Consider the following 19,078-nt stretch of genomic DNA (forward strand, 5'->3'; position numbering starts at 1 on the left):
TTATTATGTTAAAATACTCACATACACTATAAGATTATGTCTATTGCTGTGTTACTCAGGTAATATTGTCTGAATATTAGCTTTAAAAGCTTATAGAAATTTTTAGAAATTAATATATATGTAAAGAAAACATACTCTATGGAAACATATTTTTTTATTTTGGAAATTGTTACTCTATTCTACACAAAATAGCAAGTTTGGGGGAAATCGAAATTGGAAATTATTACTTAAGATCTTCTTTTTCAGTTTGATATATATCCATATATTTATACAAAACTTTGTGCTGGACTTTATGTTGAGTTGTACATTTCCTTTATGAATGTTAGGACATGGAACATGCTTTTCTGTCTTTTCATTAGCGTTCCTCAGCGGTCACTTTTGGAACAAGCTCAGAAGCCCATTGACATCAGACAAAGGAGTTCGCAAAATCATCAAAATTGGCCGGCAGCGTCAGGTGATTCAAAGCACGAAATTTCAGCAGGCAAAACACAGAGCTGTTGTTTAACAATTTATATTTCAGAATTTAAGAAAGAAGAATTTCAAGAAGGAATGAATAAAAAGTGTCAGGGAGGCCAAGTAGGATTAGGACCAGAAAGCCACTGTATTTGGCAATTGGGTGGTCAGTGGTGGCCTTTGAGAAATGGAAAAAAATGTTTCTGAAGTTTCATCTTTTTGTTGGCTAGTAGTTAGGAATGCATCTAAGGGAGGTGGGTAGAGTTAACTTTATTAAGTTTCTATACCACGTATGAAAAACACAGTAAAGGAACTTGAGAGAGGCCTCTCCAACAAGCTAAAATTTATAGGTAGCAATTAGAACATTGTATGGAGGACTTCTGAATGTGTTTCACTTATCAATTGTTTACTTCATCTCTCCAAAATAGGACAATATCTTATAAATATCTCTAAATGTTACAGAGTGATGGTTTTACTCAAAATACATAAACAATCAAATTATAGAAAATAACTTTCAAAAGTTGTGATATGAATTTCAAACAAATATTTTATTTAAAGATATGCATTTGAGAGAGTTTAAATCAATGATAAATTTGTCATATATTACTATAGTCAAAGCCAAAATTTGTGCCACGGATCGTGCAATCTGGCATTATCCAATTTTAAGTAATCCAGGTAAGTTAAGCAACGGAAAATTGGCTGATTGAATCTCTGACCCAAATGTAAAAATGTAGCATACTGATTTTATTAAAATGTTAATAATAAAAATGATACAGATATACTTCACTTTTTGAAAAGTGAATACTTGAAGATCTAAACTTAAAAACACATTTTTTTCTTCTTAAGTGACTCATACACAAATACTATGTTGTGAAAATTAGATAAGCCTGAGTGAAGAGTAAATTCTTAAAAATTGTTCCTCAGAGTCTTCTCTTTCTGGCTTGACTAGAGCTAATTTTGCTAATACTGGGCAAATAACTAAAATGTTGAGGTTTATTCATGTGGCATTTTTGAAATAAGGAAATTCTGGATTGGATCCCAAAGCAGTCATAACATTGATAGAAGGGACAAGGCATCTGTGCAGATGCCTTTGGAGCTAAACATCTTTTCAGCTCCAAAATTCTGTTATTTTATTATGTATGCTACATAGACCATTTGATATTCCCACGAGATTACATGTTTGATATTCCCATGAGATTACATGCTTCGTCATGGAGGAAGCCTCAGAGCACCTTACTACAAATTTGTCTGAAAATCTCAGTACACTCACTTGAACTTATTTGGTCTGCTAACATACCAAAAGACTTAGAAGAAAATGGTTTCCTGCAAAAAAAAAAAAAAAAAAGTCAGCAGAAGTACAATAGTGACAGAAGATGGGAACACAATAAACAGGGACCTGAATTTTCTCTTAGTGAAACTTTTTCTAAGTATACCCACCCAGACCTGAATTTTAACCCTGTTAAATATTCTCACTGGATTTTAATCACAGACATTATTTACCAGGCTACAACTCAATATTAAAAGCTAATCTCCAAACCAGATACATTTGTATTTTGACTGGAAATATTTGCACTATAGAATTGAGCTGTTCAATGTGGTAGCAACTAGCCACATGTAGCTATTAAAATGAAAAATACTAAAATAAAAAATAAAATTTAAAAGTTAGCTTCGCAGGCATACTGGCCACATTTCAAATGCTCTGTAGTCATTTGTGATTAATGACTAGTGTTAATAGACAGTGCAGATACAGAAAATTTCTATCACTGCAGAAAGTTTTCTTGTACATTGCTGCTACAAAAATGTTTCCAGCTTTATGGAGAGGGGTAAGTGTTATCTCTTTTCAGTAGTTCACTCCTCAACTGTATTGAAATACATGTGGATATATCATTGGGAGAGAATTAGTGGGGGTTAAGATTGAAGAATGAACTTTCCTCTTGAGGGCTTTGGCTAGTCTATCATCTTCTAATAAATAAATTGTCGGTCTTTTTTTCTACTGGTCAGAATACAAGGCAACTGATACTCCCAGCCCTTCCTATTCTTGATGCATTCTTCTTTTTTAATGCATCTACCTGGCTATCAGTAGTACAATGTATCATCTTACATAGATAGAGATATTTGTCAAGTGTACACTTAATATTGAAAACAGAACAGCCATGTAGGTCTATAGATGGAAGAAAACTTGAACCTGCTAATGCCCCCCTGAAAAGAGAATTTACGATCCTGGCCCCATGAGAATGTATCAGGTGATGTTTTCTGAATGGAATCACAAAAAGGACAAGAGAAACAACAAGGGATTTACCTGATACACTATACAAATGAAGGTAATGGCTGCAATCACTATTGTTGCTAATGTGTTTTTGGCATTCCATAGAATCTTCTTCTGAGGAAGAGAGTCCTGTGACTGGAAGGAGGTCCCAGTCATCACCACCTTATTCTACTATTGATCAGAAGTTGCTGGTTGACATCCATGTAAGTTTCCATCTTAATACATTAATATCTATTATTTTTGATGTTTCATTTGATTTGACTTACGCATTCTCATCTTCATTTAAGGAGGGATGGTTAAATAGTTTAGTTTTTTAAATTATAATTTTAAAGACAGATTCTCATTGCTTTGTGAATATATAGAACACAAAATCTAAAAATTAAAATTGAAATGGGAAAACATTTAACCAGAGAATATTTTATTTTCACATTCTTTTGTCAGTTAGAATACACCTGGGAGAGTAGTGATAAAGAGCTATTTGTAAAAGCTAATCTCAGATTGAGGTGTACAGGTTAGATGTCCAACTTTTAATAGCATTCCTTGAGTGATGAGGCAATGTATACAAATAAAACATTTAGTAAAAAATAGAGTGCCCTCTGATTGCATAAATAAAAAGTCTTCCAGCTCTTTGTGAACATTTTTAAATTGTTGTAATGCAGATTTTAAATTGTCCTAATGCAATGTGGTTTCAGATCATTCTATTTCACTTTTGTAATTACCTCTATGCTACCATACACATATCCCTTCTAGATTGCCCAAAAGTTGTTAAATGACACACATCATACTTAAAAGATGGATTTAGATTATTTTGATCTTTTGAATTGTTTGCGATACTTTAAGACAACCTATGTTGCATAAAACCAGAGCTGGGAAATTAGCATATCAGTTTCAAGAGCTGTGTGATAATCCCATGTCAGGAGATAAAACAAAAGGGAAAAGTTACCATATTTAAAGACCATCAAATCACCTGTTCTCTCCAGCATCAAAAGTAAATGTCTACTCTTGAGCAGACAAGTATAGGTAATTTTTTTTAAGTGAGTAAATTTGGCCTATGTGACCCAGAAAAGCTACTAATAATCACAGTCTGGTGTTTGGGTTTGGACATCTCATCCTCACTAAAACTTTGGCTCTATATAGTGAGTGAACATCCTTGCTTCAATTTAAAATATATTTTAAAATATTGTCAGCTTGGAAACTTTCAAATCTAGAAGGAAATGAAAGGCTGCTAGAGACTACATTAACCTTTCTTGTGCACCCAGGTTCCAGATGGATTTAAAGTAGGAAAAATATCACCCCCTGTATACTTGACAAATGAATGGGTGGGCTATAATGCACTCTCTGAAATCTTCCGGAATGATTGGTTAACTCCTGCACCCATCAGTCAGCCACATGAAGAGGATGGTGATTATGTTGAACTCTATGATGTCAGTGCTGATACTGATGGTGATGAAGAGCATGAGTCTAATGATGTTTATGACGATACCTATGATCATGCCAATGGCAATGATGACTCGGATAACCAGATTGATCAGGCTAATGATGTTTATGAAGACCATGATGATGACAACAATAAGTCTGTTGATGATGTAAATGATAATTATCATGAGGCATCTCGTTGTCTAAGGTTGGTCTTTTTGAATTACTTATACTCTCCATGTTTTATAACTTCAGAAATATTTGCATCTTTGATTTAGTTTCAAAAATTATTATCAAGAGAGTGACTTAATTTCACTTGCATTTTAGTAAATGGTTTGATTGTCAATAATGTATTTTAAATTATTCTAATGCAGAACATATAATTTGTGTTATTTGTGTATTTTAAAGTAAGCATTCGAGTATTTATTAGTTTCTTTTATAACTGGAATCACCTGAATGTTTCTGTTAAAATTCCTGCCACTGAATCATCCTACTCTATAAAACCATACTGAGTATGAGAAAGGACAACAGAGGAAGTGTGTAACTTAATAAGCATAAGGTGAAGTCTAGGTATTTGCAAACATAGCTATGCATTTCTCAAACTTTTGCAATATCACCATGTATATAATAAATTTAAGATGATCCTTTTCTGTTTAATTAGTGGAGAAATTACCAAGAGCTCTTTTGATTTTTTTTCCAACTAAAACATTTATCAAGAATTACATTATGAAATAAATTTGCCACAGGCACATATGTTAAATTTTGTTTCCTATGCAAAGAGAGAGCATTGAGACATTTTGTTAAGCTTAGTATTTTTAATAATTAACTAAATGACTTAGTTCTACAAGATATGAGTTCTGTATTGCCGAACTTCCTTGGTGGAAGCAGTAGACCAATGGAGTTCTGTAGCAAAGCAGTCAGCACACATGTTAGAAAAACAAGGTAGGTGTTAAAATGAACACAAACTAGATATACTTCAAGAAGAATTAATCATGTTGTGGTTAAGCTAAAAATGCAGGGTTAATCACTCCTGTATATGTGAGGTTGCTAGTGCATGAAATAGTATGTATTTAAGAAAAAACTACATATTCTTGCTGCAAGCCTAATACGTGTGCCTAACAAAGTACACAAGTTCTCTTCCCTCTGCCATTCAAATGCATCAGAAAATTGGTGGTGGCTGTGGCATTAATTCATTATGTAAGACTAACAGGACATAGGGACATTTTTCTTGTCTGTATCATACCAGTAGTGTTCACATAGAGCAAAGACAAAACCGGGCAAGATAGATCTAAATAAAACACATCCCAATTCTGCTTTATTTGCTAACTTTCAAATGTGTTTTTATTGCGTGGCTTTCCTTCATTAATTGGAGCTTGTTATCAGGGCAAGCTATGGCAGAGATGGAAGCTGCAAGCCAGATGATTATGATGGAAGTAATGGAAAAGAAGAGGCCTACAGAGGCTATGGAAGCCATAGAGTCAATAGCAGCCATGAAGGAAGTGCAGCCAGTGAGGACAATGCAGCCACTGGAGATCAGGAAGAACATGCAGCCAATATAAGCAGTGAAAGAAGAGACTGTGGAGGTGATGGAAGTAAGAGAGTCATTCGAACCAGTGAAGAGAGTGGAGCCCTTGGACTCAATGGAAAAGAAAATTGCTCAGAGACAGATGGTCCAGGATTGAAGAGACCTGCATCTCAGGACTTCGAATATCTACAGGAGGTAATGCACCATTTGAAAAGCAGATTGAACTCCTCTCATTGCAAATCTGTTTCTTCAAGGGACATATAGCACTTCCAGCCATTCCAAATAGATTTTAATCATATACCCCAAAGCCTTAAACATTTTTAATTATAGGTTCGTAGGTAGATCCTTATTACTACTAATTTGCAGGGTCTATATTTACTTCCAAAGGCAAAGGTCTCTTATTTGTTTGCCTTTATTACTCACATAACATATTTGGGGTAGTGTCTCTTGCCACACACTGTAAAAGTATTTTAAAAATTAATTGACACATAATTGTATATGTTTATGGGGTACAGAGTGATATTTTAATATATCCAATTTGTAGTAATGACATCAGTGTATTTAGCATGCCCATCAACTGAAACATTCATCATTTTTTGTGTTGGAAACAGTCAATATTCTCGCTTCTAGCTATTTAAAAATATATAACAAATTATTGTTAATTATAGTTATCCTACAGTGCTATAGATACTAGAACTTATATCTCCTGTTTAGTCGTGAATTTGGATCCTTTAACCAGCCTTTCTATTGCTCTCCTCTACTCCTCTTCCCAGTGTCTAGAAACCACTATTTTACTCTCTACTTATATGGGATCGATTTTTTAGCATTTGTATATGAGTAAGAATATGCGGTTTTTATCTTTCTGTTCCTGGTTTATTTCACTTAACATAACATTGAGTACAGGTTCATCCATGTTGCTGCAAATAACAAGATTTCATTCTTTTGATGGCTAAATAACATTTCATTCTGTATATATGTCACATTTTCTTTATCAATTCATCTCTTGATGGATGCTAAGGCTGATTCCTTTTTTGGCTATTGTGATTAGTGCTGCAGTAAACATGAAGGTGCTGATAGCTCTTTGATATACTGATTTCCTCTTTTTGTGAGATATGTACCCAGTAGTGAAATTATTGCATCATATGGTAGTTCTATTTGTAGTTTTATGAAGAACCGCAGTGCTATTCTCCATTATTGGTGTAGTAGTTTACATTCCCACCAATGGTATATAAGAGTTTCCTTTTCTCCACATCTTCACCCACACTTATTGCTTGTCTTTTGATGATTACCATTCTAACTAGGATCAGATGATATCTTATTGTGCTTCTGATTTGCATTTCCCAATGATTATGTTAAAAATGTTTTCCTAGATTTGTTGATCATTTGTACGTCTTCTTTTGAAAAATGTTTATTCAAAACATTTGCCCATTTTAATTGGATTATTTGCTTTTTTTTCTGTTGAGTTGTTTGAGTGTCTTACATTCTGGATTTTAATACCTTGTCAGATGAATAGTTTGCAAATATTTTCTCTCATTCTTCAGGTTGTTTATTCACTTTTTTGATCATTTCCTTTTCTGTGTATATTTGTATATTTTTACTTTTGTTGCCTGTTTTTGAGGTCCTAGTCTTAATTTTTTTCCAAAACCAATGTCTGGAAGCATTTCATTGTATTTTCTAGTAATTTTATAGTTTCAGGTCTTACATTTATGTCTAATCTATTTTGAGTTGATTTTTTGTATAAGGTGAGAAATAGGGGTCTAGTTTTAGTCTTTTGTGTATGGATATTTAGTTTTCCCAGCACCATTTATTGAAGACATTGTCCTCTCTCCAATGAACATTCTTGATGCCTTTATCAAAAATCAACCATTATGAGATAAATAAACATGTGGATTTATTTATGGGTCCTCTATACTGTTCCATTGGTATGTGTGTCTGTTTTTGATTGCTGTGGTTTTGTAGTATATTTTGAAATCTGATATTGTGATGCCTCCAGTATTACTCTTTTCCCTCAGGATTACTTTGGCTATTCTGGGTCTTTTTTGATTCCATGCAAATTTCAGAATTTGTTTTCCTGTTTCTGTGAAGAATGTCATTTGTATTTTCATAAGGATTGCACAGAATCTGTATATTGCTTTGGATAGTAGGGTCATTTCAGCAATGTTAATTACTCTAGTCCATGAGCATAGGGTGCTTCTCCTTTTGTATGTGTGTGTATCCTTTTCAGTTTCCTTCATCAATGTTTTACAGTTTTTCTTATAGAGATATTTAACCTCATTGGTTAAATATATTTTGAAATATTTTATTTTGTAGCCATTGACTATGGGATTATTTTTGTGATTTCTTTCTCAGCTAGGTTGTTGTTGGTATATACAAATGCTACAGATTTTTCTATGCTGATTTTATATCCTGCAAGTTTACTAAATTTGTTTATTAATTCTAAGAATTTTTGGTGGTGTCAAAAGTTTTTCTATTTATAAGATCATGTCATATTTAAATAGACACAATCTGACTTCCTCATTTCCAATTTGGATGTCTTCTATTTCCTTCTCTTGCGGAATTGATCTGATTAGGACTTTCAGAATTCAGTTGAATAAGAGTGGTGAAAGTGGGAATTTTTTGTCTGATTCCAGTTCTTAGAGGAAAGACTCAGCTTTCTCCCAATCAGTGTGATCTTAGCTGTGGGATTTTCATATATGGTCTTTATTGTTTTGAGGTGTGTTACTTCCATACCTGAACTGTCGAGAGTTTTTAACATGAAGGAATGTAAAATTTTATCGAATGCTGTTTTTTTCTTTTCTTTTTTTTATTGAGATGGAGTCTTTTGCTCTGTCACCCAGGCTGAGGTGCAGTGGTGCAATCTTGGCTCACGGCAACCTTGGCCTCCTGGGTTCAGTCAAGTCTCCTGCCTCAGCCTCCTGAGTAGCTGGGACTACAGGCATGTGCCACCACGCCTAGCTAATTTTTGTATTTTTAGTAGAGATGGAGTTTCACCATGTTGGCCAGGATGGTCTCTATCTATTGACCTTCTGATCCACCCTCCTCAGCCTCCCAAAGTGCTGGGATTGCAGGCGTGAGCCACTGCTCCTGACCTTTCGTAAGTTTTTTTGGTATCTTTTGACATGATCATATAATTTTTGTCTTTGATTCCATTGATGTGGTGTATCATGTTTATTGATTTGCATATGCTGAATCTCCCATATATCCCTGGAATAAATCTCACTTAATCATGGTGTATAATATTTTTAATGTGGTATTGAATTCAGTTTGCTAGTATTTTGTTCAGTATTTTTGCATCTATCTTCATCAGAGATATTGGCTTGTAGTTTTGTTTTATTTTTATTTATTTATTTATTTTTAAATTATACTTTAGGTTCTGAGGTACATGTGAAGATCATGCAAGGTTGCTGCATGGGTACATACATGGCAAGGTCGTTTGCTGCCTCCATCCACCCGTCACCTATATCTGGCATTTCTTTTTAAACCATTCTGCTATTCTATAAGTTTAATTACAGAATTTTGTCTGTTTACTGTCAAGTTTATTATTGATAGGTGAACACTTACTCCTGTCATTTTGTTAATTGTTTCTGATTGTTTTGTGTATCCCCTTTTTTTTTTAACCTATTGTCTTATTGTTAAACTTTGTGGTTAGGTAATCTTTTGTAGTGATAAGGTTTGATTCCTTTCTTTCACCTTTCTATACCTGCTTTACCAGTTTTATAATTTCATGTTTTCATGATAGTAGTTACTGTATTTTTTCTTTCAGATGTAGGACTCCCTTAAGCATTTCTTATAAGACTTATCTAGTGATGAATTTCCTTACTTTTTACTTATGTAGAAGATGCTTTATTTCTTATTTATTTATTTATTTATTTGAGACAGAGTCTCTTGCTCTGTCACCCAGGCAGGAGTGCAGTGGTGTGATCACGGCTCACTGCAACCTCTGCCTCCTGGGTTCAGGCAATTCTCCTGCTTCAGCCTCCTGAGTAGCTGGGATTACAGGCATGCACCACCATGCCTGGCTAATTTTTGTATTTTTAGTAGAGGCAGGGTTTCACCATGTTGGTCAGGATGGTCTTGAACTCCTGACCTTGTGATCTGTCCACCTCAGCCTCCAAAAGTGCTAGCATTGCAGGTATGAACCACCATGCCCAGCCTAGTTATCCTTTATTTCTGAAGGATTGCTTTTCTGGGGATACTATTTTGTACTAGCAGGGTTTTTTTTTTTTTCAGCACTTTGAATCCATCATCCTATTCTCTCATGGCCTGTAAGGTTTATGTTCAGAAATCTGCTATTAGTCCAATGAGGATTTCCTTATATGTGATGAGACTCTTCTTCTGCTGTTTTAGTATTCTCTCCTTGTCACTGACTTTTGACAGTTTCACTGTAATTTTATTTTGAGAGGACCTTTTTGAGTTGAATGTATTTCATAACTTTTGAGCTGCCTTAATCTGGATGTTCACATCTCTCCCAAGACTTGAGAAGTTTTCAGCAGTCATGTCATTAAATAATTTTCTATATATTTTCATCTTTCTGGAACCACCATAATTCAACAATACATCCTCTTAATGTTGTCCCATAAGTTCTATGGGCTCTCTTTATTTATTTTTCTCCTTTTTTCTTATCTGCCTGGGTCATTTCAAAAGACCTATCTTCAAGTTCAGAAATTATTTCTTCTGCTTGGTGTAGTCAGCTGTTGAAGCTCTGTATTGTATTTTTTTTTAATTTTACTCATTGACTTCTTTATCTTCAATATTTTTGTTTGGTTCTTTTTAAATGATACCTATTCCTTTATTAAATTTCTCATTCAGATGGTGATTTAAAAAAAATGATTTGTCTGTCTGCATTCTCTTGTATCTTGTTGAGTTTCCTTAATATCATTATTATGAATTCTTTTTCTGGCACTTCACATTTTCTTTTCTGTTGGGTCTGCTACTGGAGACTTATTATGTTCGGTTTGAAGGTATCATGTTTCCTTATTTGTTAATGTTTCTTGTATCCTTGTGTTGTTATCTGTGCCTCTGGTGGAACAATCACTTCTTATAATGTTATGCAGTGCCTTCCATAAGGAAAGACTTAGTACTATAGATGGGTCCTGGGGTGTTGGTTGGGTGGAGTGCATTGGCTTTGGCTCTGGGTAGATGCAGCAGCATAGTCTCTATGCTGTAATCTACATTAGCAATGTTTGCTAGTGCCTCAGTGGCCCAGGCTGCAAAAGTTTGTGGCAAAGGTGGCACATCTTTGGCAGAGGTGGGCTTGCCAGGCTGTTTCTCAGGCCAGAGGCACAAGTGTACATGCAGTGGATTGGGTGGCTCGGGAATGTTCTCTCCAGGATTGGGTTACCAGACTACTTCTGTGGGCAAGGGTGTGGTCACACAGTTTGGGACAGCTGGCTTGCAGGTCTGGCTTTCTGGGATCAGGGCTGCTGAGCTGTTTCTTTGACCAAGGGTGCAAGTGCACACTAGTTAAGCCAGCCTAGAGTTGGCTTCACCACTGTGCAGTACTGGAGTTATGGTCAGTCTTTCCTGGGCCCAAGGCCTGAGCAGTCAGGGTCACAGCATTTCAGCCATCAATGGGGCCTTGGTGAAATTACAATGGAGGCACAAGGCTGGAGAGGCACAGTGGTTACTGGCCCCCAGAGCGTAGTGCATTTCAGCAATGGCTCTAGATTCAAGATAACACCAGGCTGCAGCAGCTTAGGTCATGAGTTGGTGGAAAATACACAACTTTTGCTGCTTGTCTGGAGCAATGCAGCCACAAGAATTTCAGGCACCTTCCCAAACTTAGCTCAGGGCTTGTGGGGACTATGAGATTATCCTGTAGTAAGTACTAGAGTTCTCTGTGGTGGCAACTGGGGCTAATGAGAGTTTTCTGCTTACCTTTTCTCAATAAGAATTTCTTCCTGGCTCTGAGCTGATCATGGTAGGGGAGATGGGGCAGCAGAAGCAGAGTACCTCACTTCACTCTCTTTCCTGCCATTTTGATATTCCATGCTGCACAGTGACCTCACCACGCCATCACTGCACTCCAACCCTCTCCCTCAGACACACCAGTTGAATTCTAATTGTTTATTCATTCTCTTTGTCCTTTTTTGTGAAGGGGACAAGCATCAGGTGCCACCAATAAGATATCTTACTGACATCACTGCAACCAGAGCCAATTATTTTTTTCTGGGAATATTTTTTGATTGTGGTAAAATATACATATCATAAAATTTACCATTTCGACCATTTTTAAGTGTACAAATCAGTTGGATTTATTACATTCAAAATGTTGTGGGATTGTCATCGCTATCCATTTTCAGAACTTTTTTTTTATCATGCCAAACAAATTAAATAATTAAGTCTTGGTTTCCCCCTCCCCCAACCTGTGATAACCTCTATTCTAGTTTTTTTCCTTGGTAACTTATATAAGTGGAATCATAAAGTATTTGTCCTTTTGTGTGTGGTTTGTTTCACTTTTTAGGTTTTCAGAGTTTATTCATGTTGCAGCATTTATCAGAATTTCATTCCTTTTCAAGGTTGAATAATATTTTATCTTGTGCATATATCATATTTTTTATTCATTCATCTATTGATGGACACTTGGGTTGTTTCTACCTTTTGGTTATTGTAAATAGTGCTCCTGGGAGCATTGATGTACAAGTATCTGTTTGGGTTCCTGCCTTCAGGTTTTTTTTGGGGGGGTATATAGCTAGGAGTGGCATTGTTACATCATGTAGTAAGTCAATGCTTAACTTCTTGAGCAACTGTCAACATATAAATTTTTAATTCAAGTAATATGCTGTGTTTAGACAATGATTTTGTCATTCACAAAACATTTATTGACTTTATAGATAGGTTTGAAATACTCAAGTAGTTCATAGATGCTACATCAGTAGGAATTATCACAGAGACTATTTCCTGGACCATGTGATATTTGAACTCATTCTTGAGAAATGGGGAGTGTCTGGATATCTGAAAACGCACCTGGAACTCCAGACAGAAGAAAGATTATGCCAATCTACTCCCCTGGCCTATGTTCCTGTCACATAAACTGGCTTTGGAGATGCTGTGCTCTTTCATGAGTCAGTGCTCCTGTGCAAGCTGTTTCCTATGGAAGGCTGCCCTCTCACTTCTCTGCTTGGTGAATTACTAATCCTTCATGGGCCAAATCAATATAATCCTTGACTTCCCAAGGAAGAATTATATACCCCTTCCTCTATGCTTGCAAACCTTTTGCCCATAATTCCATTTTAGTACTTATGGTATTGTAATTTTATTTTTTGCTTTCACACTATATTGTGAGCTCTTAAAAGGAAAGAATTATATCTAATCATTCCTTGATTATTTGTCTACCAACTCACCCAACTTCAGTGTGTAACCTAGGACATGACATGATAAGCATACAGTAATTATGAAATAAATCAATAAAGGATGAAAACAAATTAAAAGAAAGGAAGGAAGGAAGTTCCCCAAATGTTTTCTAACGGGAAAGCAGTGTCAGCGGGAAAATATCTATGTCTGTTTATCTATCTATCTATCTATCTATCTATCTATCTATCTATCTATCTATGTCTATCTAAATTAAATACATTAAAACAGGATGTTCCAACATAAGTTTCATAGCACCCCTGGTTATCTCCAGTTACCTTAAGGAATGTTTGGGAAATCTATAGAGGAAGTGGATCTTTCTTTCATTTCAACTTAGACAGGACATGGTGTCATACCATGTTTTTGTGGTTGAAAAGGTCATAAAAATCAGTCTTTTACAGAATAGCACATCTTTCTGAGTGCCAAGAATCACTGTTTAGACACAAGAATGAGCTTATCAACAGAAGGACTTACCAACAATAGTTCACATATTTTCCCACAGGACATGGCATACCACATAAATTGTCAAATTTTGTGGCTTTTATCCTTGAGTATCTTCCTTGTAAGTTAATGAAAGCCAGCTACATGTTCAGTGATGCATGTTTACACTCTTGAATTTGTGTTGGTTGATTTTCCTTCATTTTCTTTATCATTTGAAAATTATGGCATGACACAGCTGAATGTATGCTTTGGAATCAAACAGATTTTGGTTTCAAAGTCCACTTCCCCTACTTATTAACACTATGACTGAATAAGTTATTCATCATCTCTAAATTTTAAATTTGTATAAGTAAATTGGAGATAATAATAGTTACTTGTTGGGCTATGAAAAGGATTCACAAAGAATCTAAATATGATGCCTAGCACAGTAGCTGATACATGGTAAAAATTCCACAAATATTAGGTCCCAAATTGTACAGCTGGGAACCTACAGCTCCTTGCATTTCTCCTCTAATATCAGTCATCTCAACAATAGGTTAGTTTTCCCTCTTCTGATAACATTGTTGAGTTTTTCTAGTAAATGTGGATTTTATAAGAATGCAGATGTTATAGATCTTGCATTCTGTTTTTCAAACAACCCCACACTAGGCATATTTCTCCCACTGTTAACCTAGTAATAAAATAAAAATTGGCCTTTGGTCTTCTTTTAGGAGCCAGATGGTGGAATTGAGGCTTCAAATGCCATTGATTCAGGTGCTGCACCGTCAGCACCTGATGATGAGAATGACAATAAAGACATATCAGAATCATCAACACAATCAGATTTTTCTGCCAGTCACTCTTCTCCTTCCAAAGGTTCTGCGAGGTCTACTGATGCTGACTTTGCCAGTGCCATCTGTAAGTGTGTTTAATATAATCTCTAAATGCTGTTATCTGTTCACATATTAAATAGTGTTTAACAAGTGCTTTATGATTTGTTAGGAATCAAATTATTCTGGCATTCAGTTGAAATAAATTCAGGTTGATATATGCTTTTAAAACATCTAGTCTTCACTGAATCTTTGTGGTACTTAAATTTGAGCTACAACTGAGAAATTGAATCCCTTATCTAGATTTGTGTGTGTGTTCTAATTATAATAACTTAAAATATATTCGTGTTCAACCATGTATTTTAGCCATCATGAGTTTGTCTTAGCTGATGGTTTCAGAGTTACTGAAACTATACTTCCAGTAAAAAATAAAATACAATAAAAAGAAAGAAATGTGTTTTTTTATTTTGCAACAAGATCTTGGTCTGTCATTTAGGCTGGATTACAGTGGCATGATCATGGTTCGCTGTAGCCTCAACCTCTGTTTCTTAATGATTCTCCCACCTTGGCTTCTGAAGTGCTTGGGTTACAGGCGTGAGCCACCACACCTGGCCAAAGAAAATAAATTTGGCTAAGTCGTGTTTCATTTGTGGAAACATTGTAGCATATAAGTTGTATAGATGAATAATTTTAAATTTTTTTCTATAACTCCATCAGGTGCAGATTTATTTATTTGTTTGTTTGTTTATTTTTGAGACAGAGTTTTGCTCTTGTTGCTCAGGCTGAAGTGCAATGGCATAATCTTGATGTCGGCTCATGGCAACCTCCACCTCCTGGGTTCAAGCGATTCTCCTGCCTCAACCTCCTGAGTAGCTGGGATTACAGGCATGGGCCACCATGCCCAGCTAATTTTGTATTTTTAGTAGACGTGGGCTTTCTCCCTGTTGGTCAGGCTGGTCTCGAACTCCCAACCTCAGGTGATGCCCTGCCTCAGTCTCCCAAAGTGCTAGGATTACAGGTGTGAGCCGCCATGCACAACCCAGACTTTTCTTTTTAAATTTTTTTTTCTATAACTCTATCAGGCACAGAGCTAGTAATTTCTCTTGTTATCTTCCCCTTACATCTTTGCAGTATATGCTGGATTCGTAGAAGTCCCTGAGGAATTACCTAAGCAACCACCTGAAGTCAATGTTAACCCACTCTATGTCTCTCCTGCATGTAAAAAACCACTAATCCACATGTATGAAAAGGAGTTCACTTCTGAGATCTGCTGTGGTTCTTTGTGGGGTCAGTTTGTTTTGTTTTCATATTTCAAACCTGTGAAAATAATAGACATAAAATATTTGTTTGCTCTTACCAAACCATTGCAATAAATTTATAGTAGTTAATTTTCTCAGAATTGGTTTTGTTGATTTTTGTTTTTACTCGGTGCAGTTTGATTTTTGAATTGATGGCCCCTGCCTTTGTTTTTTTTTTTAAACCTGAGTTAACTTGGATAAAATATACAGTTGGACTAGGTTGTGATTTTTTGAAAATATAAGATTCATATTTCTAACATATGATACATTATGAGATATTTCAAGAAAGATTTCTGCAGGATCTTGTTGGTAAAAAGGCTTGGGAATTTGCAGAGAAAGTTCCTTCTATAATGTCTTAACTCTGATAGACTTTTTTAAATCCTTTGATTCAGAAAAATTATAACCACTTTGGAAATGCTGAGGCAATATTTTACCTCAAGCCAAACTGAATCATAAGTGAAACAGAATAAATGAATGCAAGGAAGAAAGAAATCCAAAGTAAATGCCAACCTCTGTCTTGCAATTTCATAAATTTTGCTTAATGTATGATTGAACAAAGGACAGTGTTTAAAGTTAAAAATAGAGAAGGGTGGCAAACATTGTAATTATATGGATTAAAGAACTTAGAAAAAGTCATCTCAAAGTTCTGCTAATTTAGTGTCTCAAACAACAAGATGGTATGAACATTTCAGTCTGGCAACTACCCAGAAATGTAGATAATGTCTAATAACTCATTTTTATAACCCATAATTTTGTATTTTGAAAAATAGAAGATTATAGTAAAAATTGACTATACTTCTTCCTCCTTCTCTGATTCTCCTGTGAGAAGAAGATGCAGCCCCTAAACATGCTACTGGCCATGAGTTAGAGAACGGTTGAGGATAGAGTAAGAAAATGAAGGCAAAATTGTTTAAGTTTTCTCCTATGCTCGTGAAGCATAGGTATGCTCCAGGTGCAAGGAGGACTGTGAAATTTTATCTTGTTATACTACTTGGCTGGTTATCGCCTATGTCATTTTATCGTGAAAAGCTTCCACAGTAGTTTGAAGTACAATTTAACCTTAGTTCTGTCTTCTATTTCAGTCCTCTTATTTGGTTTTTAAACAGTGCTTAAATTTGAACAAATAGAGCCAGTCAACAAATAAAAGAGAGTGTAGAAATTCAGATATGTGAAAGTAAGAGCTAATTTCACAGGCATTTGGTGATGGTAAATTAATATATGCATGAACACAGAATCATTCAGTTTAAAAACAATTATTTACATATAATTATTTTTAAAGCATTCAAACATTCACTTATGTTTACAAATGAGAAATGAGCTGAATTGAACTCTTTGTATGTGGTAGACTAAGAATTTTTAATGGCAATTTTCAAAAAGGTTGATTGATTTTGATAAAGTTTAGAACATTGCTAAAAGGTGCTAAGATATCCATATATTTCCATTTGTGAGATGGCATATCAGACACTAGCCAGTGGAATGTTGCCAGAGGGAATTATCTTCTATATTTTTATGTATTTCATTGAAATTTGTTCTGTTGGTAGAGAGTACAGAGTTACACAGTATGAGGTCAATATAGCCTAAACTGATGAGTCATCTTTACATAGATCAACACACTGGAATAGCAAAAATAGTAATATTGATGCAATTATGAAAAACAATCTGAATTAACATAGCTCTTTTTATATATGAACAGGAGTCAATTTGCTGTTGGGAACCCGATCTAATCTATATCTGATGGACAGAAGTGGAAAGGCCGACATTACTAAACTTATAAGGCGAAGACCATTCCGCCAGATTCAAGTCTTAGAGGCACTCAATTTGCTGATTACCATCTCAGGTTTGTTTAAGAACTAAAATTAGCTGAGTAATTATGTAGGTTAATTAGGCTGCAAACTAGGTTAAAGACTTTCTCGGTGCAAGTGTTCATAGAAAAACAGTTTAAATATAACCTTTAATTGGGACACCAGACTTTCCTACTTGTAATCTCTTATTTATTTACAATTTAAAGTAACTTTCTTTAATTGTAAAGTACCTAGCCTAAGTTACTGATAAGAAAAACCACACCATTTGCATCCTTATATGTTCTCTCCAGTGCAGCCTCCTACAAATTCAGATCTCCAATTTTCATCCACTCATGCACAGGACTGGATCAACATCCACCATGTCCCTTTCTTGTAATGTGTTAGAAGTAGCAAAGAACAAAGTGAACAATAATCAGATATACAAGAGTCTTGTCCTTAGTATAGCTTTATCACAAGGGCCTACAGATACGGAGTTTGTAACAAGAATGGATCCCCTAAAGATCTTTACACCTTTTCCAAATAGTAGTTAAATGTCTTAGTTTTGGTCGGTCAGAGCCTAAACCTTAGAATACAAGAGGACAAGTAAATGAGTGTTAAAAGTGATCCTGATTACTAAACAGCACTTAGTATCAGGAAAGCATCAACATTAAAGCTGACTCTAAGCAAAAGATGACTGACAAAAGAGAGGAAAAGTAAGAAAATGTCGTTTGTCTACGGAATAAAATGGTGTTAATCACAGTCACTTATATGAGTTTATACATTTTATTGTATATATAACATGTTTTACGTATAATTAGTGCACAAATTTCCATATTGCACATTAATGGTTATGTATTATTCCTAAAATGATTAACTTTGCCTTTAGCTTTGATTAGAGGAGAAATTTCTTTAGAGGCATGCTCAGACTTCATGATTTTCTAAATCATGTTTTATAGTTTTTATAGTCATTTGCTTATAATTTTAAGGTACATAGAAGTAATTTTTAAAAAAACATTTGGGTGGCTTGTAGACTACATATCGGTGTAACACATTTCTTTACTTTTTATGCAACTTTCTTTAACCAAAATGTTTTCTTCTCTAATGCTTGGGCTTCTTTCAAATGTGGAATATTTTTCCATCAAACAGTACTGAGAACCTCAGTATAAGAAGATACTCAGTAGTTTAAAGCACAAATTTATTTTACCATTTAAGAAACAGAATAGCCCTAGTGTATTAGTCCGTTCTCATGCTGCTATAAGGACATACATGAGACTGGGTAATTTATAAAGGAAAGGGGTTTAATTGACTCACAGTTCCACATGACTGGAGAGTCCTCAAGAAACTTACAGTCATGGCAGAATGGGAAGCAAACATGTCTTTCTTCACATGGCAGAAACAAGGAGAAGTGCAGAGTGAAGTGCAGGAACGCCCCTTACAAAGCTGTCAGATTTTGTGAGAACTCACTCATTATCATGCGAAAAGCATGAAGGTAACGGCCCCCATGATTCAATTTATTTCCCAGTGGGTCCCTCTCTGAACACATGGGGATTACAGTTTAGATTACAATTCAAGACCGTATCACATAGATGTACCTATCTGAACCCTAACACTGCTTCAAAACTGTTACATAAAAACATATGAAAGATTAATCATATAAGAATCCTATTGTTGGGCCTAGAAATAATGTAATAATAAGCCATAAAAATGACAAAGATAAGTGATTATAGTCACTATATAGG

At 35.1% G+C, this 19,078-nt stretch overlaps 1 protein-coding gene across 5 annotated transcripts in view; it reads left to right on the forward strand.

Moving 5' to 3' along the window:
- Positions 1-19,078, forward strand: part of NRK (Nik related kinase) — a 131,747-nt gene that overhangs the window by 95,239 nt on the left and 17,430 nt on the right. For all 5 annotated transcript variants that reach the window (XM_078362237.1, XM_078362239.1, XM_078362240.1 and 2 more), the window contains 7 exons: positions 360-454; positions 2,825-2,922; positions 3,979-4,343; positions 5,519-5,855; positions 14,162-14,348; positions 15,392-15,547; positions 17,252-17,395. In XM_078362237.1, the coding sequence (XP_078218363.1) occupies positions 360-454; positions 2,825-2,922; positions 3,979-4,343; positions 5,519-5,855; positions 14,162-14,348; positions 15,392-15,547; positions 17,252-17,395 (1,382 nt within the window). The remainder of the gene's footprint in view (positions 1-359; positions 455-2,824; positions 2,923-3,978; positions 4,344-5,518; positions 5,856-14,161; positions 14,349-15,391; positions 15,548-17,251; positions 17,396-19,078) is intronic.

This window comes from Callithrix jacchus, chromosome X, assembly GCF_049354715.1.
Source record: "Callithrix jacchus isolate 240 chromosome X, calJac240_pri, whole genome shotgun sequence".
Classification (NCBI taxonomy): Eukaryota; Metazoa; Chordata; class Mammalia; order Primates; family Cebidae; genus Callithrix; species Callithrix jacchus.